Below are 27,402 nucleotides of genomic sequence, written 5' to 3' on the forward strand. Positions count from 1 at the left end.
GGCTGTGGCTGCGTGCCCCCCTCGCCTGCCCCGCGTCAGTGCCATATTCGAACCCCCTCCCCGCAGCGCTGCTTCCTCCCCTCGCCTCCTCCCAGGCAGCCCCCGCTTCCCTCCCCTCGCAAGCCCCCCTCCCTTCATTTCCGCTTGCGAGGCCCTTCCCGGTCCAATCCTCCGCTTCGCCTTCTTCCCGCCTGCCCTGCCGTGCGCATGCCTGGGTTATGCAACAGGCCCCGGCATCCGAGCGGGTCCCAGCTGCAGGGGCGGCGGCGGCGGCCGCTTGGGTAGCAGGCCGGGTCGAGGGCGGCGGGGACCAGAAGGGAGAGGGACGAGGCGGCCCGGCCAGCCCTCCCTTCCCGCTAGGCGGAGTGGAGAGGCCGGGGGGCGCCGCCCTGCCTTGGTCTCACTTGCCGCCCAGCGAGCTGGCAGGCAGGCGAGCGGCGTGAGCGGCTCTGCTTGCCCGGGCCAAGTCCCGCCTGTTCCGCGACGGCGAGTGGGTTGGCTTCCTGCGCCGTGTGCCGCTGCCCCCTTCCTCTCCTTTCCCTTCCCTTCCTCCTCCTCCTCGTCGTCCTCCCTCCCCTCCCGCGCTCTCTCTCTTTTCCCTCCCTTCCTCCCTTCCCCCGGCAGGCAGTAGGAGCCGCAGCGGCAGCAGCCCGGATCCCCTGAGCCATGGCGCTGTGAGAGCAGCACATGGCGGCCGCAGCAGCCATGAGCCCCCCACGAACCCACACAACTCCCCCCTGAAGAGCCGCCGTGCAACTGCAGCAGCAGCCAGCCAGCCAGACCAAACAGCCCGCCCTGTCTTAGTCGGATCACATTGGCCATCACTTCCCACCCCGCAACTCTTCGCTCCTGCCTCGCCCGGGCCGCTCGCTCTGCACCGCCACCGCCGCTTCCAGCAAGCCAAGTCCGGTCCCCGCCACCGCTGCCGCCACCATGGGAGTGCAAGGCTTCCAGGACTACATCGAGAAACACTGCCCCAGCGCCGTGGTGCCGGTGGAGCTGCAGAAGCTGGCCCGGGGCAGCCTGGTGGGTGGCGGCCGCCAGAGGCCCCCGCAGACCCCGCTGCGCCTCCTCATCGACGCCGACAACTGCCTGCACCGGCTCTACGGCGGCTTCTACACGGACTGGGTGAGCGGCGGCCAGTGGAACCACATGCTGGGCTACTTGGCGGCGCTAGCCAAGGCCTGCTTCAACGGCAACATCGAGCTCTTCGTCTTCTTCAACGGCGCTTTGGAAAAGGCCCGGCTCCACGAGTGGGTGAAGCGGCAGGGCAACGAGCGCCAGACCGCCCAGCAGATCGTCAGCCACGTCCAGAACAAGGGCACCCCGCCGCCCAAGGTCTGGTTCCTGCCGCCCGTCTGCATGGCGCACTGCATCCGCCTGGCCCTCATCCGCTTCCACATCAAGGTAAGCAGCAGCAGGCGGCCCAGGAGGCCTGTGCTCGGGCGCTGGGTGCTGCTATCCACACTGCCCCGCCGGCCCCTGCCTTTCCCCTCCTTGCCAGCCCCACGTTGCGCCAGCGCCCCCTTGCATCTTCTCCCCTGCCCTATTGCCCCCTTTCCTCTGCCACCTTGCGGCCCCCTCCTTTTGGTTGGCCATTTCTGCACTCTCTTGCCATCTCTCCCCCCCCGTTCGCCCACACGAATAGGGGCCCTTCCCTGGTGTCCCCCCCCCTCCCGAGGCTCCTCTGGCACCAGGGCGCCCAAGAAGAGGTGCCCAACTCCGAGGCTGCTTCTCCTTGCCATTGAAGCGCCAGGTTTTCCTCTGCTCGGTTCTTCGCAGCTCCAGTGGGGTTTGTGGGCTTGTGTGTGTGTGTGTGTGTGTGTGTGTGTGTTTGGAGGGGGGGAGAGGAGGGGCAGCACTCTTAAGATGGCAGCAGGTTTTGCCCTCTTGGTTGTGGCTTGACGGAGTTGAGAGGGAGGGGATCTGTGTCTCTCCATATCCGCAAAATGTCGTCAAAAGCTGGCGGTGTCGGCGGCTTGGGCGGGGAGAGGAGGTGCGGCGAGTTTCCTGGGAGCAAGCGGGCTCCCCGCTGGCCATTAATAGCCGCCCGAGCGGGGGCCAAAAAGTTTCTGCCGCTTCGGCGTTGGCCGGGGGGGTCTCCCCCTCCCGCCAAGAGGCCTTAAGTCGCCTCCGCGCCTCCTCCTTAGCAGGGTGCCTTGAGCTGGCAAAGGGGAGGACTTCCTAAGCGCCCTGATGCCCTCAATCTCTACGGGGATTTTTCTATTTATACATACCTGTCAAGCTTTGAAAACCAGATGAGGGTGATCTGGAACATCCGAAGGCTCCCATCCACTATCATAGATATACTAATGAATAGCTAAGGCTAAACTGGGAGATGCAATCATAATTTCGTTTTCCCAGCGTTCCTGAGGCTGTAGTCTCCACTGCTGGTTTTGTGAGCACTTTTGCCTTTATACATCCCCCTCCGCTCCTCTTTCCTTTCCCCACCACATCTCAGGATCCATTTCTTTCCCCATCCCATAAAATAGGAAGAAGGGGAGGTTGGTGCTCTCACCGTGCTCTGTCTGATGGAGAATTTGAAGATGGGCAGATAGCAAAATGAATCTGTAACACTTGTGCTCCAGACCTACCCTAATTAATGCTTTGAAGTTTGAGCAGTTCTGCTCATCTTCAAAACTCCAGCGAGGTGTGCTCTGACTCCATGTTGTTTGGGAGGCCATTGTTCTGATCACTCGGATTTATAAAATGTCCCTTGCAAGCTAGCAGCCAGTTTTCTGGAAACAGACTCAGTTCAAATCCTAGCCATTTGTTCTTGAAAAGTACAATCACTTCTGCATTTTGACTCAACTGTAAGTGAAATGTTTGAGGGGCTTTAGACACAAGTTTGCCAAGAAAATGAAAGTAAGCAACAAGTTCTTTAACAGATGATTTATATTTAAAGAGAACCTGCAGCTTGAACTAGCTTTAGGTTTAGCTCTTGCAAAATGACTGCTATACACAAGTTAAACATACTCTGGTTTCAAATAGTTTTAAACTTCTCTTATTGTACATGTAAACTGGCAACTGTTGAAAATGAGTAGTGCCTGTAGTTTTAAGCTATACTTAATGTCAAATAATTGATGTCCATTTTATGACAGCACCTCATTTACTTTTTTTTTTGTAAAGACAAGTATCAAGAGGCAGTAGTATTATTTCATTATGGTTTGTTTTATCTTCAGAAAAAATTAAGTACGTAAAAGTGTATAATCCTCGGGATATTATTCTGCTTGAATTTTTATGAAAATGAAAAGTATTGAGCACATACAAAGTAGTTGTACACTTTTTTCAATTCTGTTGCATAGCATAGCAAATATTTTGTGACCTTCAGAGACGTGCACAGATCTAGAATTAGAGCTTAACGTTATTGTGCTTTCGTGGTGCCCTTTTGGCAGATTAAACCACATCTGTAATCTCGGGACAAAGGATATTTCTCAGGATGGGGAGAGTTTCTCTAGACAGAAAAAATTACTATTTTTTTAAAAAAGTATGTCATAAAAGTTAAGTTTCAGTGAAGTTACCTCAGTGAAACTGGAAAAGTAAAACTAGAGGCTTGGATTGGGTGATTTTCTGCTGAAAACATAGGTTTAAGGCCTAGAAATCATCCTGCATTTTTAGAGAGGCAGTGATACTTCAGACAAAGTTGATAGTGGAAGTCCCACCCCTTGTTTCATTTTTAACTGGTAAGAAATTTTATAAGCCTGCAAGTTGACAGATCTAGTGTAATGATTGGCTTATAGGAATGACAGACATGGAAGTGTAGCACTCCTGTGAACAAGTTAGATTGTTCTGTTCGTGTACGCTTGTTAAATTCATCTGTATGGAAGCAGAAAGCTGTTAAGTGCAACCACACTTTCCTCTGTAACTTAATCGGATGTGACATGCATTTCTAATAAAGGACGAAAGGATTGAGTCTAAAAACTTGTTATCACAAGTAGCTTGTGCTGTGTGTGTGTTTTTTTGCAGGCCTCATAGGATGAGTAGCTTAGGTTTGAAGAGATACTTATTGCAATGAATGCCGATACTGCTTTTTAAAATAGCTTGGAGTGTAAAGTTCTGGTTTTACTAGTGATATGTCTTCAAGTTCTAAACTTAAGAATAATCTAGGTTGAGAGTTTTATTTCTTTTTAGAGACTATTTTATATTGTAGAGTAGGAAGGGATCCTGAGGGTCATCTAGTTCAACCCTTATCAAGGTGCAACAAATCTTTATTTGTGTTTCTTCACATATTGAAATTTCTGTTACCTTGCTTTTTAGCTTGTTTTAAATATGTGACAGTGCAACTGTTACTACACATTTTTATAATACTTTAAACCAGTATGCATTTTTTCTAATATGAAAAATAAAACTACTTTATTTTTATTCCCTAAGATTCTTGCTCAAAGAAGAGTATAGAAGTACATTTAAAGTGAAAAATGTTTTATCTTTAAATATGTTTTTAATTTGTATAGTGTATTGTAGCAGTGACTTGTATAGCAAACAATGATTTGATTCTTACTATTTTTTAGTATTTCCTGGTTTTGCATATATAAGGCTTTTACCGAACCTTGAATACATAAATGTTGACGTTTTGTTCTGTGCTTCGTGTTACTATATTGTTGGCCAATGTGCCTTTTAATATTTGTTTTGTTTTTAATGATTGGTATTTTGAGTAAAGACTTGAATGTCATTATGGATAAAAGGTGGGCTAGAAACATTGTAATAGATCAATTTATAGAAACTTAGGAATTTTGTCATGCTGACAGTTCATATATAATGGTTTCCTGTAGTGCCAAGTCAAATGAAATAGGAATTCATGACACTGATATGTTGAAATCTCAAGTGGGTATTTCTACTAGCAAATTGCATTGTCAGTGGAAAATGTAGACTATCGGGAGCGTGGGAAACAGTATTCAGAACACATGCTATTCTGTCAATACACAGCACTTTTTAGTTAGGTAGTCATATTATGAGTGCATAATGCAGTACAAATAAAGATTTGGGGACACTAAGTAAACTGGAAGAAATAATAATAAAGAGTAACATACCTAGTTGTCATTTTCATACCGGTAGTCTAATTCTAGTGTTTACAATAGGCATTGCAAATACAGACATCTCTTTTTCTTCTTTCTTTTACTTGTTGGGAGACCCGTGTACACAGTCTGCTTTGCCAACAATCTTTTCTTTGCTATTTCTGTATATATTGGCTGCATTTGGAATGTTATAGCCAAGTGTGGATACTGAAGTACAAAATTCATTTTATTTATCTAAACAATCTTCAATTGATTCTAAGCAGTATACAATAAATACCAATTCAGAAAAGGTAAAAATCAGTTAAGACTATAAAAGCAGGCTTTCATTTAAATTACTGCTGGAATAAAAGTCTTCAGTAAGTGTCAGAAGTTCAACCAGTTGGGATAGAAGTTCATAAAATTGGGACCACAGTACCAAACATACAACTCCTGATGGATATGAGTCCTGCATCCGACCCATGGGGGACCACTAATAGTGTCCTTGGTGACTGAGCCGAAATATAAGGGATTAAGGTATATAATTCTTGAGGTATCCTGGACCCAAATTGTTACAGGCCTTGTAAATTAATGCAAGAGTCTTGAACTTGACCTGGTAGTGTATGGACAGCCAGTGCAAACTTTTGATTACCACAGTTATTTGCTGGTGATAATCTGTCCTGGTCAACAGCCCAGGCACAACCTTTTGCACCAGTTGTAGCCTCTGAACCAGGCCCATGGGTAGCCCCACACAGAGTGCATTGCAGTAATCTAGTCTTGAGGTTACCAAAGCATGAATCATTGTGCTTGTGTCATAGGCAGGGTCCACAGGTGAGTAAACTGCTTTCCTTTAAGAAAAAAGTGTGTTGCATGCAAATATGATAGGTCCCCATTTGTGCACTTCTGTGTTGTACCTGGATTGCAGTACGTGATTGGTACCAGGGATATGAAGGGCTGCCTTCATGAACTTGGCTGCCTGCTCATTGCAAGCATCATAAGTGGCCTTCTGATTTGCTAAGATGTGGGCCAGGGCCTTTTCAGTTGTGATGCTCAAGCTGTAGAACTCCCAACCCTGGATGGTCTGTCTGGTATGCTGTTTTTTGGTATTTTAACATGCTACCGAAACCATTTTATTTTGCCACCCTGTTTTGTTCAACTTGCACTCTTCCTTTCACTTTTATATCTGACTTCTAGTTTTTATGCTATATATCTATATCCCATCCATCATAGGCACTACTCAGGGCGACCTGCAGAAAATTAAATGTGCAGGGTCCTAAAAATAAAATTTAAAAAATTTAAAATATAACGGTGGCAGAGATAAGAGGTAAAGCATGACCTTTACATAAGGTGTTTGGCAGGTAGAAGTCTGCCAGATTAAAAATGTCTTTGTCAACTGGTGACATCCAGCCAGAGAGGTCTTACCTTTGGCGATCATTCATAGCTGAGTAAGATTGTCTTACATCAATATGGTTTTAACAGTGAGTCTGTAAGTGACTGGAGGCCAATTCTGGATTCAAACGTCCTTCTACAGTGAGGACATAGGTTCCCGGACGGGAGTTTATCATGGTGAGGGTTTGCTAAACGTGCCTTCCTCTTGGCTTGTTTCGTCCTCAGTTCATCTTCAAAGTTCATGACACCTTTGGCAATGGCTGTTCTCCAATTTGAGCGCTTGCAAGCCAGTGTTTCCCAGTTGTCTGGGTTTATACTACATTTTTAAAGATTTGCCTTGAGAGCATCTTTAAACCTCTTTTGTTGACCACCAGCTTCACACTTACCATTTTTAAGTTGGGAATAGAGTAGTTGCTTTGAAAGATGATAACCAGGCATCCAACCAGTACAACGAAATTGATGTTGAAGAATCATTGCTTCAACCCTGGTGATCTTTGCTTCTTTTGTGCCATCTACTCAGCCTCCATTCTAGTTAGGGTGCAGAGAAGGGCCCCTCCTGATCTGAGGAAGCTGGATGGTTTGGGAGGAGATGATCCCACAAGTATTTAAAAAAAATATATAGGCCACCTTTGAGTAAAACTATTCCAGTGATAATGAAATTGAATGCAATATAACATTAAGAAAACCAGCAATAATAATAAGATGGAACATTTTCCATAAGACCATCGACCAAGGAAACTCAGTGGCAGCATAGAGTGACACTTACAGATCAGCCTGTGAAAATAACTGGATCTTCAAAGCCTTTCTGAAGACCTGAAATGTAGTATCTTTATAGAGGTAGGTCAGTTGGCAGTGTATTCTAAAGTTGTGGGGCCACCACAGAGAACCCTGTCCCTTGTACCCACCAACTTAGTGGCAGATAAACAAGAGCTCCTATCATTGATCTTAAGGTGCAGGCGGGTTGGTATGGGTGCAGGTGGTCCTTCAAATAAGTGGCCCAGTTATGCTTAAGGCAAGTGTGGGAAACCTTTGGCCCTCCATAGGTTGATGAACTACAGACAGTTCCCACCATATCTGGTTATTAGCCATGCTTCTGTGGCTGATGGGAGTTGTAGTTCAGCAACATCTGGAGGGCCTGCACTTTAAATTTGATTGGGAATGGCTGTGGTAGGCAGTGCAGTTGCTAAACCGTGATGTAATAAAGGCATGAGTTCCTGTAGCGAGGAATGGACAAGGTTCGTGCACGAGTCTAAGCTGACCACTGCTGTCACCTGGTCATCTAGCACTCCCAAACTCTGAACTTGATTTTTTCAAGTGCACAACCCTGTCCAAAATCCTATTTCATAGTCTTCTTCCTGATTAGGAGCACAAATGCCTTGCCTGGAGTGCACTTAAGTTTTTTGTCCCTTGACCAAACCCGCCGCAGCCTCAAGGCACTGGTTCAGAACCTAGACATCTTCTCAAGTCAAGTCCTGTATTTACTATTGCAATGGCTAGCATAATTAATTAATTAATTTTATACGTTGCACTTCATCCAAAGATCACAGGGCAGTTTACAGGACCTGACCCATTGGTCATGCTGGCTGGAACTGATGGGAGTTCAAACAGCATAGGTCCACAGCATAGAGCAGTGATGGGCAACCTTTTGAGCTCGGTGTGTCAAAATTCGCCAAAAAACCGAGCATAACTCGGGTGGGGTGTCACTTCGAGAGAAAAAAAACATAATCTCATGATATTTATAGTTTAAATAACAAAAAATGTATGATTGTTTCCCCTTAAAAAAGGGAAAAGGGGAGGTAAAAACTTATTAAAGTAATTAAAAAGGAAAAAAATAAGGCAAAACCCAGAGGTCTTTCCCAGTGGGACTCTGGGCTTAGGCCTTCCTCCACTGGGTCTGCCGCTGGGGATGTGGGCTCGGGTTGGGCCTGTGCCTCCTCGTAGCCCTCTTCCTAAAAAATCTCAACAACTTTTGACCTGAACCCCCAAAAAGGGGGTAGATCACTGCCAGTTTTTAACTCTGTGAGTAGATCGCAGTCTCTTGGGAGTTGGCCACCCCTGGAATAGAAGAACCAGGTAACTTTTTTAAAAAAGGCCAATTTTGGGGAGCTTCGGGTCAAAGTTGTTGAGTTTTTTTCAGGGAGGAGGTAAAATTTTGTTTTTTTTTAAGGGGAGCCACATCTGTTCAGCTTCTTGGGGAGGGGGAGCCAATGATCTACCAGTGTTCAACCGCAGACGTCCAGTGTTCTACCGGTAGATCATGATCTACCTGTTGGACATGCCTGTCCTATTCCCTTGCCCAAATATGTATGGCTCAGAAAAGGGTCACCAAAAGGATTGAGGCAATGAAACAGCTCTTCTGTGAGGAAAGTCCAAAATGGCTCAGATTTGGGGGGGGGGCATCTTCAGGGTGCATAAGTCTACAGATTATTTTAAAAGCTATGTGACAAAAATCTTAGGCTTGGAAATAGGGGGAAATGAAAACTACCTATTTCTGGGGACGAAGTCGCACGGTCCGGATGACAAAATAGAGACGATGAGTGCGGCGCTGGCCAGGACCAGGACCGAGAGGGCGTGCTGGGTCATGAGCTGGTTGCGCTCAGGCGGGGCTGCACAGCGGTGGCCACGCTGCCCACCCCACTCACTTTGCTGCTCCGCGCCGCCTTGCCATTGGGGGAACCGCTGCTGCCCAGGGCGGGTGCGGCGGCATGGCCGCTGGGTGCAGCGGAGGCAGAGGGTGGCGGTGGCGGCGCTGCCGGCGAGGATGGCAGCGGCGGTGGCCTCAGGACCCCCCTGAGCTGGGAGCGCTTCCCTGCCCCACAGCGCGGCCAGCAGCAGCAGGGGCACGCGCACCGAAGTCCAATCTCTCCCTCCATGAAGCGCTTGACGGTGCTGCCTTCTGCAGCCTGCTCTTGGGCGGCCAATCCCCAGCGCCTGTGCGAAGTGGTCGGATCAACCAATCCAGCCGCCGCCTTGAAAAACGCGGAGGGGGATTGGCTAGGCGAGGTTGCTGACGTGCCCAACGCACGCGCCACCCTTCTCGGTGCTGGGAGGAAAGAGAGGAGTGGCACGGAGCTGCCGAGCATGCTCGCTGGCAGCGGCTGAAGCTGCACTGCCCTTAAGTTGCCCTCACTTGCCCGATACCTGTTTCATCTCGGCATGCGGCCGCGTGTCACCTAAAATGGCTATGCGTGTCAGTGGTGACACGTGTGTCATAGGTTCACCATCAGTGGCATAGAGCCATCCCTGTTATTAAATGCTGAGCCAGACTGTGGGTTAGCTTGGATGCTTGAGCTCTGGGAGAAGAGATTGCAAATACTTTCTGCTTGTTCTGCTGCACTGCACTAAGCCATGGCATGGCTTAGCACAGGGGTGTCAAACTCAAATTCATCGGGGGCCGCATCAGCAGTTTGGTCACCCTCAAAGGGCCGGTTGTGTCTGTAGGACTGTGTCCACTCTTTATTATCATCATAAATTATTGTCACTGCATTCAATTATTACTGTTTATTGTAATAATGTAAGCTCATTCCCGCCCCCACGCGGATCACATTCCTGCGTCGTGGCGCATGTGTGGGAGGGGATGTAAACTAGGGAAATTTGAACAAAAGGTGGGGATCGACGGCTTCCGGGGGGGGGGCCTCAACTAAACCTTCGGCAGGAAGGAGAAAGCCACTGCTGGGATTAAAAACCTGCAGATGGAAGGAGGGCTTCCCTCTCCCGCCCTGCGCACACCCAAACCCTGCTAGGCAGGATGCCACACGCTGCAACCCACCCCATGCTTTGGAGAGGGGCAGGAACATGCGGTGCAGCGCCAATCCCTGCTTTGCTTTTGCATCCTCACTCCTCAGCGCCAGAGTCCCTTCCCCTCGCGCTGAGGGAGGGCAGTGGATTTCCTGAGGAGGAAGGCGGCGGCAGCCCCAGCGGACGTGCATCTTCGCCTCAGAGCTGCTCTTTCCCCCACCCGCGCTGTTGTCGTCTTCGCCGCCGCCTCTCCCTACCGGGACTGCAGGCAGAGGAGGCTTGAAAACCTCCCCACCCAAAAAAAATTCCCCTCCCACTTACTCAAACCGCGAGGCGACTCCATCTGGAGCCCTACATCACGAGGGGCTGAGAGGAGGCGGCGGCAGAGCGGGAAGAGCAGGAACCTGTGCCGTCACCGCCGCCTCCCTCCCGGCCGCCCTCCGGGGAGCAGCTCCACTGGAACTGAGAAGCCAAAGGGCGGCTCGGGGGTGGGGGGCAGAGCAAAAGCCAGGCACCCTCCCGAGTGTCTATGAGGAGAAAACGGGGGAAGAGGGAAGAGAAACCCGGCTCCATCAAGAGAGCGACTGTTGCGCTTCGCCTACTTCCCCCTCAGGCTCACTCCGCGTCCCTTTCGCCCGCTCGCTCGCCCGCCCACCTCCCGGATGCAACCGAGGAGAGGAAGGGAAGTGGCGGGCGGCGGCTCCCCAGTGCCGCCTCACTCGCTCTCGGAGACAACAGCAAAGCCCGCCAAAAAAAAATCCAGTGCTGCTCCGTCCCAGCACCAACTTTGCCGGCGGCGCCTGTAGGGCTTTCCTACCTCCTCAGCGGGCTTCCTCCTCCTCCTCCTGCATCTCACTTCCCCATCTGGCTGCTGTGCCACCGCCTCCCTCAGCCTCATTCGAAATTGAAATTCCCTGGCCAAGGCCGTCAGCGCGGCTCCAGCGCCCCGGCCTCCGCCTGCAGCCCCGCCCCCTGTTTTGACCCTCGGCCAATCGCAGGCTCCAGAACTACTGTCAGTGGCTAGTGTCGGCGGCGGCTACGCGGGCCACATGACGAGGTCTGGTGGGCCGGATTAGGCCCCCGGGCCTTGTGTTTGACACCCGTGGCTTAGCATTTTGACTAAACTTGGCCTTGTGTTTTAGCTCTCCATATTACCTATGAGCTTTAACCAAGATTTGTCCTGTGGTTTATAGCTCTCAGCTTGTTTCAGAAAGCTAAACCATAGGTGTGGGGTTGAACAGCATGACAAGCCGTGGCTTAGGAGGGAGGAGCCAAATGGTGGCTATTGCCATTTGAGGAACCAGTGTGTTCCTACTAAACCATAATTTGGCTTGGTAAGATGTGCAAACCGGACTTAAATGACAGCAAGATCCAGCTATGTGTTCAGTTTCAGATTATTTATATTTATGATTCTATCAAACAAATAGCATGGTCATTTATACTGCACATTGGGAAAACATTATTTTGTTCAATAACATTGCTTCTGGGAAAATTTGGACACTTGTCAGCATGATCTTCCATAAATCCCACTTTGTTCACTTAGATTGACTTACTGACGAGTGTGTGCAATTGCAGCATTTGCATGCATGTATGAAATTCAAAATGTGATTTACATTTAAATATCTCTTAATCATAATCAGTCAGTCCTAGTGGTATTGCGGTAGCTATCATCATCATCCCTGAGTCATCAGTGATCCTTGTTGCATTATATAATTAATTATTATTGTATCCTGCTTTATTTAGTTATTTTAGAAGATAATAACAGAACTCAGAATGGCATAAAAATTAAAACTGATTCAAAAAAATCATAAAAAACAGACTGACAAAGAAACTCCAACAAAACTTATGATTTTATTCATGTATCTTTGTTACTTATAGTTCACCATGGAAAGATTTAAATCCTGAAAAGCAGGACATAAATAATTGTATTAAATAAATAAGTCCCCCACTAAAATCCAGCAAAGCTAAAAAGTTTGCTGAAATACATAGGCAAATAAAATCGGAGGCTGAAATATCTTTTTAAGAAGATTGGCTCCCAAAGCAGCTTACAATTATTATTATTATTATTTTGCATCTTGGTGATGGACTTTGATATTTCAGGGATATCTGGCTGTGAATATGGCAGTCTGTCCTGGTCCTTGACAGCTGATGATCTTAGTCCAAGTTCCAGGCTTTTAACCTCCAGAAGGAAAAATATAGACCGCATTTTTCCATGTATAAGACTAGGTTTTTTCCCTAATAAATGTCAAAAATTAGGGGGCGTCTTATACACGGATAGTGCCGAGGCCATTTTCTTAATTCTGAGTCCCCCAAAATAGTCTTATACATGGGAGTGTCTTATAGATGGAAAAATACGGTGTGCCACACCACAGGAGGGATGGACTCTTGCTGATCTCCCGACAACCAAAGATCAAGATGAGACCTGATAAGCCTGTAAAGAGTTGAGAACAGTTCAGATGGGACGTGTGTTGTCTTGTAAATACTTTTCTGTTCCAAGGGGGCAGGTATGTTTCAGAAAGTTGTTGGCAGGGGAATTTGGGTATCTTTTATGCAGGTCTTTTGGGGTGCGGGGAGCAGAATAGGAAGTCTGGCCTGTTCATTACTTCCCTCAATTGAATACAGTGAAATTGAGAGTTGCTGTCAGCTTTCTTCTCCTTCTTGTTAGAAAGTAATGCTTGAACTGGGGAACTGCACACTTGTTTTGAATATGGGATATTCATTGGCCCTGATTATAGTATTTAGGAGAAGGAAGGACAGTTATGCAGAACAGGACCAAAGTTTGACCGAGGATGGTATTGGATACCCTATTGTTGCCAACAAGTTGGGGCTGCACATTTCCACTGTGTAAGAACTTGTTTTTAACACGAACTGTTAATGTACATTTCAGCACATTCGTACAGTTTGATATTAATATTCAATGTACCCTGTTCTTCCTCCCCCTTCCTCCCTCCTTTTTTGCATAGGTTGCACAGAGCATTGAAGACCACCATCAAGAAGTAATTTCATTTTGCCGAGAAAAAGGCTTCCATGGCTTGGTTGCATTTGATTCGGATTACGCATTGTGCAACATCCCTTACTATTTCAGTGCCCATGCCCTAAAACTGAGCCGCAATGGAAAAAGCCTCACGACAAGCCAATACCTGATGCATGAAGTTGCCAAGCAACTGGACCTGAATCCAAATCGGTTTCCTATTTTTGCTGCTCTTTTAGGTAGGTGGAATGACACATGGAAGTCCACATTTATCTGATCTTAAGAATGCATTATTGGAAGACTGTTTCTGTGCACACTTGTTTTATCATTTCTTCATCCTATTGGTTTGTGTGTGTGGTTTGTTTTTTTTAAAAAAATTGTATAGCAGTGAATCAGAATCTGGTACATTTTATCTCAATCACTTTTACATGGAAATGTGTTCTTTTAGTTGGAGGTACCTGAAGTAAGGCTGCAATCCTAAATGTGATTACTTGGAAGTAAGCCCCATTAATATGGGACTTAGTTTTGGATAAACATTGTTTCTGAATTAGACGTGATACCAGGAAAAAATGTAGATCAGTTACCTTACAAATACTCATTATCATATTCAGTCTCTCTAATTGCATTATCTGCAAGTGAAATTTGAATTTAGGATTGTTATTTCCCCCCAACTCTGTCAGACTTCACTAATTTCAAGTACTGCCTTGATTTTTTTAAAAAAGTAAATGAGACAACCATTTATGTAGAACAAGTAACATATAGTATATTTTTTAAAAATATTGCATATTGTATATTCCAGGTAATCACATTCTACCTGATGAAGATTTGGCTTCATTTCATTGGAGTTTACTTGGTCCAGAACATCCACTAGCCTCTCTTAAGGTACAACTTTAATATAATTTCAGACATTAAAACAAATAACCTAGCATAGGAATAAAACATAATTTGGGCAATGTCTAATATTGTTGGATATGCGAAAGTAGCACCAAAGACTTAAAAGAGGACTACTCTGAGAACTTGCTTCACTGTAAGTGAGTTCTTCAAGCTTTTCCATTCATATGGGCAATGTACACTCCGTGTTTCTTGTTTTAGTTCTCATTTTATCATACGAAACTGCACTAGCATCAGCAATGTGACTGCAGTTCTGAAAATATTTCTCTTTTTCCCTATCCTTTCTTCTGATAGCTCTAAGAGAAAAAAATATTTGTATTCAGCTATACTAGATACATTTACAGTGATACCTTGGTTCTCGAACAGCTTATTTGTGGAACAAATTGGCTCCCGAAAAGCCGCAAACCTGGAAGTAAGTGTTCCAGTTTGCAAATATTTTTTGGAATCCGAGCATCCGATGTGGCTTCCACTTGAATGCAGGAAGCTCCTGCAGCCAATCGGAAGCCGTGCTTTGGTTTTCGAACGGTTTTGGGAGTCGAACAGACTGCCAGAATGGATTAAGTTCGAGAATCAAGGTACCACGGTGCTAGTTTAGTCCAAAAGTTGTACCTGTGATGGTATTAGCAGTTGAACAACTTTATGAAAAACTTAAACAGAGGGCTTGGGTACTGGTGTACGGCTTATGAAAATTCAGTACAGTATCTGAAACAGTGCTGATCTTAGGCTTCTAGCTGTCAGAAGTACTGTTGCTTCCTTAGACTTGATGGGTCATGCATACCAGAGTTTAAGATATGGTATACACAGTTGATGGTTTAAATGAGATCAAACACCTCCTGGCTTTCTTGAATTTTGTCACTTTCTCGCCTAGATACCTGTGCTGAAGTTATCATCATTGCAGAAAAGTGCTGCTGGAATTTAGATAGATTTAAGGGCATAACTTTAAGTCCATCTAACTATTTGTTGCAGTTTTATAATACTTTTATGTTTGTTGAATGAGCAAGAGTGCTTTAGTAAAGCACAGTGGTACCTCAACTTATGAATGCCTCGACTTACGAAGGTTTCGACTTACGAAGTTCGCAAACCCAGAAGTATTTTTGCCGCGTGTGTGTTCTGTGCATGCGCAAAATGGACGCTTTGACTTACGAAGGATTCGACTTACGAAGAGCGCCACAGAACGGATCGCCTTCATAAGTTGAGGTACCACTGCATTTAGGATCAAGACTCATCTTTAGACAGGGGTGGAGAAGAAGCCATCATACACAATAAGAACCCAGATCCTACTAGTTTATCTTGAAAATAAATTATCTTGGTGACACTTCAACTTGCTTCCAAGTAAGTTTGTTTAGGATTGCAGCCTAAGATTCAAGGCTGATTCAGCACTGGGAGTTATGGAAGTTTTTATTTATTTCTCTCTCTCTCCCCACCCCCCGCCCTTTGCTTTATTTTGAGTAATCATATATATTCAACTTTTCATGCTCATTTAAAAAAGAAAGTCTTGTGAGGAACAAAAGCACCTTGGCCTGCTTCAACCTGCAGTATCATAAGCCATGACATCAAAACTCATCACATGTAGATTAGGCTACAAATCTGCATGCTAGTTGCTGGTCTTGCTTTCACTTTGTATTAAGTGTGAGTTACTTATTTAAAAAATAAAGCCGTTTAATCCATATTCGTGAAGAAAAGGTGAGTAACAATCCCAAACGCACAAGGGTGATTCAACACAAATGTTAATTATAAGTGCCTCACCATAATCTGTGCCTCACAGATTATGCTTGTGGTGGGGCAAATTTTTCTTAAGTAGCTGTCCTGTTACATATTTTAATGGCCAAATAGCTTTGTCCCAGTGTCCACCAGCCTCTTGCATTTACTCCTCTTTCTGTCTACCTGGCCACGAGGGGGAAACAATCCAGATGTTTCAGAGCGGCGAGGTAAGCTACTTGGAGCAAAGATGGGCAAAAAGAAGTCCAAACCTCAGTAGCAAACCTGTTGAAGGGAAGCTTGTTTACAGGCTGAACTAGATGTTATAGAGGCAGCTCTGTATGTTGTTTGCGCGTCTGTCCAATTCTCATACATACACACAGAGAAAGAGAGAGAGAGAGCGCCAGGATGGTGGGGAGTTCTTTTGCAACAAAAGGGGTGTACATGCAAAAGGGGTGTACAAGCATCACATTGCCTTCCTGTGCTTACTTCACTGCAGGGAACCCGCTTTCCCAGTAGCTTTGCACACCATATCAGAGCTTATTGCCCCCATCATTTGTTTTAGATGTGAGAAAAAAAACATGCTCCCCAGGTCATATCTACTTCATCCCTTAGGCAGCTTTTCATATCACAATTTTACATATTGGGATCTGTGTTTATGGATGTGATGCCTTTCCTAGTCCTCTCCAACCAACCTGTGAAGATTTTCAGGAAGCTGCAAGGTGAAGGAGGGATCAGCAAAACATCTTCCTTTCCTCTTCCAACAGAAGTGAAACTTGGCCAGTTACAGTGGTACCTCGGTTTGCGACCGCAATCCGTTCCGCGGAGGAGGCGGCTCGCCGAAGGCACGCTTCTGCACGTGCGCGAAGCGCCAATAGAACGCTTCTGTGCATGTGCGAGCTGCGCAGATCGCGTCTCCGCATCCGACGCTGCGGAACCTGGATGTAAACACTTCCGGGTCCGCGGTGGTCGCTCGCCAAAGCGGTTGCTCGCCGAGGTAGGCGTAAACCGAGGTTTGACACTACAAGTTTAGTTCCAACCCATAATGTACAAGTGCACTGTAAGCTCCTAAAATAGCATTGTTGAATTATTTACACCACCCAAGGTACCGTGGCATACCGTGTTTTCCAGATGCCCAATAATAGGAAGAATAATACAAATAAATATTTTCAATATTTGGGGCACCAACTGCCTCAGGCTCATATAAGCACATTCTCATTCACCCTTCCACCTGTGCTCCATTGTTTCACAAATGAGGCATCTGATTAAAACTAATCACACATGGATTTCACTGTGCTTTTAAAGTTCTTTGTTCTTATTTTAGAAAGACAGGCAGAATTTTATAAATGTGGTAGCTGGGTAGCCTTGACTTGATTTCCAATAAAAAATTATTAATGGGTAGTTTTACAACCATTGATTCTTGTATCTGCAGTCCTATTTAACCTGTGTAGTTATTTCTAGAAATATCTTCTGTTGGTTTGACATTAAGGCTTATGTGCTCATTTGCCCTCTTCCTCCTTTTGAACAGGCTAAACAGGCATAACTACTTCACCTTCTTGTAATTGAGTGTTCATTACCATCACTGGAGCTTTTTGCCATATGTAGTGGTTTGAATTAAGTCTTCTTGAATAGTGACCAAAATCAGAGACTCTACTCAAAACAGGGTTCTACATAGCTGTCAAGTTTTCCCTTTTCTCACGAGGAAGCCTATTCAGCATAAAGGAATTTCCCTTAAAAAAAAAAGGGAGAACTTGACAGCTATGGGGTTCTACTGTTACTTTTCATAATGCTATTGGACTGTCTCATTCATTCCAGTAGAGTTACATCAATCACAGTTCATCAAATTTTTTTTTAAGAAAAATGTTTTTCACACCAATACACTTGTAGTCTTCTTGGGATAAAAAAAAAAGATTCTCAATTGGCCTTAGTTTCAAACAGTTGCAAATAACAGTAAACTATAGCTGGTGGATTACTCTTAATGTGAAGATTGTGCCTATGGTGCTCCTTTCCAGTCAGAAGATCCCTGGCTAAGAGTTACATCTGAACTGAGGAGCAATGGGAAAGCAAGAGCAAACTTCAGCTTCTCAGCAGTGTTAGCTTAAAAAGATAAAAGTAAAGGGACCTCTGACCGTTAGGTCCAGTTGCGGACGACTCTGGGGTTGCGGCGCTCATCTCGCTTTATTGGCCGAGGGAGCCGGCGTACAGCTTCCGGGTCATGTGGCCAGCATGACGAAGCCGCTTCTGGCGAACCAGAGCAGCCCACGGAAACGCTGTTTACTTTCCTGCCGGAGTGGTACCGATTTACCTACTTGCACTGCGTGCTTTCGAACTGCGAGGTTGGCAGGAGCAGGGACTGAGCAACGGGAGCTCACCCCGTCGCGGGGGGTGGTGGTGGTTCGAACCAGCCAACCTTCCAATCAGCAATCAGCAAGCCCTAGTCTCTGTGGTTAAACCCACAGCGCCACCCGCTCTTAGAGTTAGCTTAGAGTGAAAGAAACTACAGTCCTGATTTGGACTTAACACCAAGCCAGGAATTGCGATTTTTGGTTCCTGCTTGGGGAGAAGCAAAATGGGGGCCATCTGTGTGTTCTTGATAAACTAATCATTATAGTTTATGTGAATGCAGTCATGAAGTCTCAGAATGCATGAGTTCCTACTCTCCAGCTCCATTCCAGTTTCTCCTGTTCTAGCACTCATTGTTTCCCTAGCACAACTTTTTTATCTTTATATGAACAAAAATAAATAATGGCTGTGTGTTCTATGCTGTTAGCAAATTGCATCCCCATCCATCTGCTTTTTTAACAAAGTCATTAAAAACCATTAGCTTCATTGTCATAGATGACACTTTTAAAACTATAAAAATATTGTCTTGTTTTGTAGTGTTGTTATTGGGTATTGGTGCCCATGTAACATGTATACTCAATTGTCACATTAGGAAATTATATTCAATACAAAGCAAATTTTATTATATGAACATAGATCCTCTAAAAGCAATTTAAAACACCCAAAACATACAGCTCTAAACATGCATAGTGTTAAAATATATGGTACTTACATTAATGTAAGAATAGGAACAAACCAATGTAATGTCAGATTAAGAACATTTCTTTACATGTCTTTGCAGGAGAAAAGAGAAAACTAATAATAGTTTCTGTTATTATTTTGTTCATGTTAGCTAGTAAGTAGGAAAGAGGAAATGAAATTCACTCATGATCTCTCTGGTTAGTTGTTGAGTCATTTTTAAGACCTTAGATATATATATATCCATAAATAAGTAAATAAGGCCTCAGCTCATAAGATAACCTTCTAATTTTTATTCATTGTCAGTTTTCTGAGGCAAGAATGGGCTGAATACAGTCTTGTTTAGTTTTCTGCCTCCTGGGAATCCCTGTGGTTCACTAGGCTCTTAAATTTACAAAGCAATAGTGGATTTCTTAATAGTTTAGGCATAACTAATCAATGTGAAATGTTTCCAAGTAAACACAGTTTCTTAAGAGCAAAAGAAGTGCTTTTTTGAATTAAGCACTGGCTACCTAGTTTGGCCTACTTCACAGCAATCCTCGCATATGTTCTGCTGTCTATTTGTAGTCCTCTTTTCCATACCCCTACTCTAAAGTCTAGATGTATTTTGAAATCAAAATCACTTGTGGATGGATGGAACTAGTGCAACATTTCCCCTAATTATGAACACAAGGAGGTTGGACACCTTTTTCTGCTCTCATCTCCACACATTGAGAGAGACTACAGTTGCATCTGATTCACAGAAGACAAGGTGCTTCCTATTGGACAGATTCCAGCATCTCCTACAGTTGCTTGATGGTAACTTAGTTTTTGTCCAGTTTGGCCCAGTTTTTTAATCAAGGGTACTTCCTAGGAAGCATTTAGGCAACCTTTAGGTAGGTTTTTATGTGAAGGTTGCTCAATTATGTATTCTCTTGTCATGATGATTTTACTTCCTGTCTTCTGTTACGTACATTGGCTCTCTCTCATCTTGCAATCAATTTAACTTTCAAAAGTATGCATTCTTCCACCTGTTTATTGTGCATGTTCCTCTCTTGCTGTCTTGACTCCCATGATAACACTGTCCCCTGTAAATTCAATGCTATAGTATTGATTTCCCCACTGTGCTCTGTTTTTTATCTTTTTTGTTGCTTCATTGGAACTCTGCCATTATGGCTTCTTCCATTTTTAGTATTTAAATGCTAGTTAAAGAAAGAAGGGATGAAGAGGCATTGTTCATCCTATCATTCTTTAACTGAACTCTCAATTTCTACAATTCCCATACGTTGCCCTTCCATTATGTCTTCCTGCAGTGGGTGCCCTTGGGTGCAAGTGTGCCTACCAGTACACACCCCTATGAAATGTAAATATCCCCTCAAAAAACCACAGTGTGTAAGTTTGCTGTTCTTGTTCAGTTCTTGATTGTATTGAATCAGCCTCCCCTACAGTGAACATGTTCATACCCACATTTCATTGGATGCCAGGATTGGACACCTACTCCCCTGTACTGAACAGAGGAGAGGTGCAAAAACTGAGCAAGTGTGGTGGCGGCTCATGTAGGTGCTTTTTTATGGGGATCATTTTGTGGTCCTCATTTTTTTAGACGTAGCATCCATTTCAGGCATCCCCAAACTGCGGCCCTCCAGATGTTTTGGCCTACAACTCCCATGATCCCTAGCTAACAGGACCAGTGGTCGGGGAATATGGGAATTGTAGTCCAAAACAACTGGAGGGCTGAAGTTTGGGGATGCCTGATCCATTTTATGTTGAACCACACCCTCAAAGCAGCCATTTTGTGTTAGATCACACACGCCATCTTGTCACTGGCAACCTGTGGCAACTACTTAAAATTCCAGATGTGCTCACTGGTCCCAAAAGACTGGTGACTCTGTCTGACTTTAGCTTGAGAGTAGGATATGTAGCTTTGTTTATATAGGTTTATACAGCGGTACCTCGAGTTACAAACACCTCGGGTTACAGACTCCACTAACCCGGAAGTAGTACCTCGGATTAAGAACTTTACCTCAGGATGAGAACAGAAATCGCATGGCCGCGTGGCGGCAGCAGGAGGCCACATTTGCGAAAGTGGTACCTCGGGTTAAGAATGGTTTCAGGTTAAGAATGGACCTCCGGAACAAATTAAGTCGTTCCGCGGCGCTCTTCGTAAGTCGAAGTCTTCGGTTGTCGAAGTGCCCGTTTTGCGCATGTGTGAAGCGCAATTTTGTGCTTCTGCGCAGGTGCAGAATGCGCGGGTAGCGACAAGACTTCCGGGTTTGCCGACTTTGGAAGTCTAACTCTCAGTTGACAATTTCTGTCCTGTGGATTTGTAATCCAGGAGTAAATGTAAATTATTGAGAGCATTGACACAAAGTACCTGTTGCTGGACTGTACAATTTCATCCTGCAGGTGGAGGGTTGCATGGTTTTTATGTCCTGTCCCCGGATCACACATTGAGAAATCTCAGTGTGCATAACAAGCCTAGTACGACAAGAGAGAAGGCTTGCCTAGAGCCCTCCTTGACATAGTTCGGTATGTACAGGGAGTACTTTATATGAAGCAACATCCAAAATGTGTAGCCTGTTTTCTGACGCCTGAAATAGAACCCAGTAAAGGGGTCAACCTAGATGAGTGCTCTAATATTCTGATTCTGCTGTAATTGATGCAGGAAAAATGTCAGATAAGGAAAATGCAAAGTGATAGGGAAGAGTTAATGTAGAATAGATGAGCCTGGAGTTAGCAAGAAAGATTCTGTTCTCCCCCCCCCCCTCCAAAAAAAAAATTCTTTGTAGGGAATTGTATAGTGAATGTGACCATCTCTTCCTGCTCTTAGTTAAATAACATTTGCTCACTCATCAGTGTAGAAGTGGAGATTCTGAAGACAATAGCACCTTTGAGGCCTTTTTGCTCATGAGTATTTTTAGTCTCAGGGCCTTTTTAGCTGTAACTATGAGGAGATAATGTCTAATTTTTAAGAACAGGGTTGTGTTGCTCGTTCAGCTCTCACTTTTTAAAAACGAAACAGCGTTTCAGTTTTACTAACCTATGTGAAGAATTTATCTGGGTTTCTTTTTAAAACTCATTTCTAGTGGAAATGATAAAAAAATGGCTTTTGAAGTATAGAGTGCAGATTTTTGGCATGGAAAATGGGATTAAATATCCTTAAGGCTTTATGAAAAGTGCAGTCATTCCTTGAGAAATTGCTCCAAGCAGTCAGGCTCTGGGCTTTTGGGGTTCGCAATGAACTTTGCTTGCCATGATCTCATAACGTGCAATTTACATTCCCCCCCCCCATTGCCGTCTGATTATTAATTTTGGTTATGTACTCTTATTGAAACTTAACAGTCTGCTGCAAACATCTGTCTACTTGATCTTATACATTAGTGCAAATTCATTTTTCTCCTTTGAAGAAAATCTGTAGCCGTTTCCGTTTCTAAACACACTCCATTAACTTTTTAGATGCTTCAGCTTAACATGATATCTTGACTGTTTTGTCTTTTTATGTACTTCATGGTATCCTCATTGTGCTAGCAGAAGTGTTTGAGGTTTTTCTTCTAGTAGTTATAGAATAAAACTCTATTCACTGCCTGTCTTTTTCAGCCACTTAATCTGCTGCTGCTGCTACTTTCTTTTGTGGACTTCTCGGTTCCAGTTACTGGGTAAAAAAATAAAAAATTCTTCTCCGGGATTGCAGAATTCTCCTTTCAAACTTCCGTTTTCCAGGTGTGATGTCACTTCCTCCTCCATAATTATAGTGCTACCCAGTTAGATTTTAAAAGAAAAAAGAAAAACACAATACTTCCGTACCCATTTAAGTGTCTCTTGTGCCTGGCTGCCATGCTGTTAACTGCTCATGTGCTCATGTTAAAGCATCTGTATTTTTTGGTTGTAGGAGCTATAGTAATGAATTCTGATTTCCATTTCCATTAGAAATGTGTTCAGAATTGATTATGCATCCTTTAATATTTAATATGCAATAAATCCAGAATTTTACCATATAATTCATTTCATGTTGCTTATGACAATTCAGTCTTGTATTAGCTACTCACCTGGTCACCGTTGGCAGCTAGGAATTCCCTCCAGGTGTGTGAGTGGGCTTCCTAAGGAGAGCTGGTGTGCTTTGTTTCTCCTTCACCAGCCATTGTAGCTTGCAATTTTCCTTTAAAAACAAAAAAGGTCTGCTTTTTGCTAATAAAAGGAGCTCCTTTCTGTAAGTAAAAAACAGGCTAGTTGCGTTGGGCAGGGAGCTAAAAGCTAAGTGACATTGTACACCAGATAATTGCAGCTATGAGGAAAAGTAGAACCATCTTGTGAAAATTAAAATAATGAAGGGGCCTCTAAAGCAGTGAGCATTTTTAAGTGGCATTTTATTAAATTTAGTTTATTTTCTAGTAGAAAAGCTCAGGGTATTCTATTCCTTCTAATCTGAGAAGAAGTATTAACAATTCTGTTGATTTCCTTCATTAGCTGTTGCTTTGAGGGTAAAGTATAGAAGAGAAAATGACCTGCTAGTTAATGAAAACTTGATGTCAAAGCATAGTTGCTATATGTTAAAAAGTTTCATAATAATTTTTTCACTTTTTAATTTTCTCATCCCACTTTGTCAATATTTTTACACTAATCCTGTTTAAAATTATGACTACTGTACCTGCATATTTTGAAAATACATAAATCTGTTATTAAACTTTGAAAAATGCCCTTGCGCCAGTAATTCTTTACTAGACAAAGAAGAACCTCTATTTTTGAAGGCAAAAATCATACAAGTTACAATCAGGTGAATCCTTTCCAAATGAGGTAAAACGGTTCTGTGGATGGGGCTCCAGGTGGTGGGATTTGGAAGTGCACAGATAGTAGCTGAGCTTTGTAGCCATTTTGTATTTTTAGTAGCCAACAAGATTATTTAAATATGCCTCTGCATGTGTAGAGCATCTTTCTCCTGCTTCAGAACAACTGGCCTATCACAGAATTAAGGAACAGGTTTCAAAGGGCAGATGGCATTGCTCCTCACATACAGGCCCTACCACTCCCAGGAATCCAACACTCTTGAATATACTTGCCAGCATAGTACATTCAGAAAACACAGTTCCTCTTTTAAATTAAAATAAATATCTACTACTGTGTTGCGCCCCCACTTCTATTTATCCACATCTGTCTGCTTAAGATTCTTGCTGGGTGGAGGTCATTTTCAATACCTGAGGTGAGGTCCAGGGAGTGGAACCTTCCACACAGCAAAAGGAAGTGGATGGGGGACCTTTGGTCTTCCAGATCTTACTAAGCTACAACTCCCATCATCCCTGATCATTGGCCATATTGCTTGGTTTGACAGGAGCAGTAGTTTAACAACAACTTGAGCGCCACAGGTTGCTCACTGTTGAGTTAAACTGAAGATACTTGCCTAAGGACTCCCACTGATTTTTTTTGGCTTCTCAGCTCAATCTCTTGAACACAAAGCTACATCATATCTTCTAATATTAATAACTAGCTTTGAAGTGTTTTTTTTTTACATTTAGGCCGTATATACATTTTATTAAATAAATCAATACTGAAGGAGAAAGTTGCCAAATTTTTAAAATGTGTGAATCCTTACCCTGTTTTATAGCGACCTTTCAGCATGGGAAATGCCAGTAACTGCTTAAGTTTGGATATAATGTACAGGAAGTACATTGCAGGCTTTGCTCAGTTCTACATAGAAAGAACTCTATGTGAGTGGTTTTGAAGCTCTGTCTTCTGTATGAGGCACTTATCAGATAACCATCAAAGATGAAAATGTTGGGAACTGTAATTATTAATGGCAAATAGCATTTTCCTTAGGGTATTGGCCTCATGTTGTAGCAGTTGAACAGTTTTTATAGCTGCGCTATGTTGTTTAAAATGCAATCTTACAGTAGGCCATTTTCCACAGAGAATTTCTTTCTTGAGAGTGAATAGCGGTTGCCTTGCAACCCAGCTTTCTGAATGGGGTCTACTGTTGCCCTTGCTTTTCAGGTAATATTTTGTTCTCAGATTTCACATGTGTTCCCTACCCCCACCAAATTTCATGCTGGAGAGATTGGAATTATAGATGCTTTAAAACCAGTTTTTGTTTAGCCAATCTTACTAACTGATTTCCTACACATAAGTGCTGTCAAGTTCAGCTTTGCCAAACTGCTTATGTTTGGTGACCTTTTTGCAAACAAAATTTATGCTGCTGTTTGTGTGAGGCTTCAAGTTAAACTTCTGAAATAAGCACTATTCAGATGTACTGATTTGCTGCTTCCCGCTCCCCTTGTCCAATATAGTCTAAAACCCAGGCTTCCTCAAGCTCAGCCCTCCAGATGTTTTTTGGCCTACAACTCCCATGATCCCTAGCTATCAGGACCAGTGGTCAGGGATGATGGGAATTGTAGTCTCAAAACATCTGGAGGGCCGAGTTTGAGGAAGGGTGTCTAACCTAAGAGGTGGCTAACCTACGGCCCTTTAGGGCCTTCCATGGGTTGGCTGAAGAAGCAGTTGCTCCAAAGAGGTCAAGGCTCCAGCTTTATCCAGAAGTGCGGGTCATGTGGAAGGCAACACATAGTAGCTGCTCATGCATAGGGCTCCTCAATGCAGACGGTCAGATCTATGTGTTGGTGTCAGGGTGGGCCAGTGCACCCCCACTTCCTGGTCACCATGTGATGTCTCCGTCACACAATTCAAATGTGAAGAGGGTACTGTCTGCTTTAATGCCCTGACCGGCCGGGGAGGGCTTGATATAAATAAATAAAATACTATTATTATTATTATTATTATTATTATTATTATTATTATTATTATTATTACATGGAGTCATGTACTACAAGGACTTCAGAAACTGAAAAGTGGTGGTGGTAAAGCCGGAGCCTACCCACAGCTCAAAAGTGAAGCCCTTATAGAAGAGGCAGACTACCCAGACATCTCTGTTCTTTAACCCTGTTTGAACCCAATGTTTTTCTGATGCTATGTATTGGTATGCAAGGAGGGGGAAGGTTGTTGGGTAGTGAGAGGGCATAAATTATAGGCTAGTTAGTAACTTGGATTTGTTTGACAGACCTCTTAATCTACAAGTGAGACTTTTATATCACTTCCTCTTCTGTTCTGACTCTCCCGGTCTCTTGTATGTGTTTTCTTTCTTGCTGGTTACGTATATATGGTACCTTAGAATTACATGTTTGTCTGTAGTGTATTTTAAGTGAAATTTAACTGAAATCAGAGCAGGGCTGATTATGGATAATATGTTTTTCTTTGGCTTCAGGAGTGCCCCCTGGTGGTTTTAAATGACTATGATAATTTGATTATTTAATTTGAGGCAGTTTCCAAGAACACTACCCTGCTTTGAAAAATAGCCACTCATACGTCATCTGGAAGACAAGATGTTTGAGATTCAAATGGATACTATGGCAGCTAGAGCAGGGTTGGGGTAGAGCAGCCATTTGGATATATTTGCATAAATTAAGGTCCTAATAAAAATATTAGAAGGTTGTAAAAGTTAATGGAACGATTACAAGATTATAAAAAGTTAACCACCTAACACAGGAGTGTGGGACCTTTTTGGCCCAGCAGGAGAGATCCTTATTCTTCCCCACCCCTGTGAATCAACACACTTATAAATCTCTGTTATCGTTATGTCAGATGATTGACAGGTGAGTTACCCCACCCATCTGTCCAAGTCCGTTGTGTACTGCTTTTGAAGTGCCTTACAGCCAGCTAGTTGTTGGGCACATTGGAACCACAGCTCAAGGGACTAGGGCAGTCTGAACATAAGGCTGGCACCCCTGTTTTCTGTAGAGATTGGCTGCATGATCAAGTTTCCTATGGGAAACTTAAGTCGAACAGCTGATCCAGCAGCATCGTCCCTGCTCCACACATAATGTTGGATGTGGAGCAGGTGGGTGTGGTTTGGGGGAAATGATATTGCGGTGTGAATTTGGCTCACAGATCTACCTTTGATCTTACATGTGATGTGGTAGAATGGTTGCCGCTAAGGCTACATAGTGCATGGACATCACTGTTGTAAGTGATTTTGTATGAAGCAAATGCTACATAATTTGGGCTTTTAAAAAACCAAACTTCTTTTGTGAAAGTTCTTGAAAATGAAAAGCTTCTGCTGGGATACAGCTTCACACTAATAACTTACCACTTGGACTAGAACCCATGTGGTTTGGGTTTTCTGTGGCAAACATTGCTAATCAGCCCCATTTACTGCCCCTTCTCTCTTGGCTGTGATTTTTAATACCCCAAATAACCTTTCTTGTATGCCCCTGAAATTACCAGTGCATCTTTGTGCCATTTGTGATCTTTCGCTGCAATGAATTACTATTCTAGTGTTGGGGCACAGATAACAGTACTGATTGCCAAATTCAAGGTAGATCAGCCTTGAAGCCAGGTTTTGATGGTTTGCATGTAATTCTGGCACCAAAATAAATCTGCCGCATGAAGCTTCTGCTGCAGGCTTTCTTACATGATACAGGCCATGTTGGTGTTGAGCCTGGATAATTCCATTGCAGGCATCTAAATAGTGAAGAAGATATTGGACAAAGCTGGATTTAATCAGGATTTTGAACTGGTTTAGAAGTGTCACAGCTTAATTTCAGCCAGGGTTAACTTTTTTACACATAATGGCAGGCCCTATGGAACAGGGGGGTGGGGTATTTCTGAGGGACAGAGTAGTAGGCCCAGGAGTTTCAGTCAAGAATATTTTTGCAAGTTCTGACATGCCTCGATCACCTTCAGAGG

The 27,402-nt window shown here is 44.0% G+C and overlaps 1 protein-coding gene across 1 annotated transcript in view; it reads left to right on the forward strand.

The window, feature by feature from the left end:
* The first annotated feature begins 478 nt into the window (after nt 1-478).
* The window catches only part of FAM120A (family with sequence similarity 120 member A), a 57,267-nt gene continuing 30,343 nt past the window's right edge, over nt 479-27,402 (forward strand). Inside the window, exons 1-3 of the mRNA XM_035106302.2 lie at nt 479-1,407; nt 13,079-13,325; nt 13,886-13,968. Of these exons, the coding sequence (XP_034962193.1) occupies nt 934-1,407; nt 13,079-13,325; nt 13,886-13,968 (804 nt within the window). The 5' untranslated portion in view covers nt 479-933. The remainder of the gene's footprint in view (nt 1,408-13,078; nt 13,326-13,885; nt 13,969-27,402) is intronic.

The sequence above is a fragment of the Zootoca vivipara genome, chromosome 2 (assembly GCF_963506605.1).
Source record: "Zootoca vivipara chromosome 2, rZooViv1.1, whole genome shotgun sequence".
Lineage (NCBI taxonomy): Eukaryota > Metazoa > Chordata > Lepidosauria > Squamata > Lacertidae > Zootoca > Zootoca vivipara.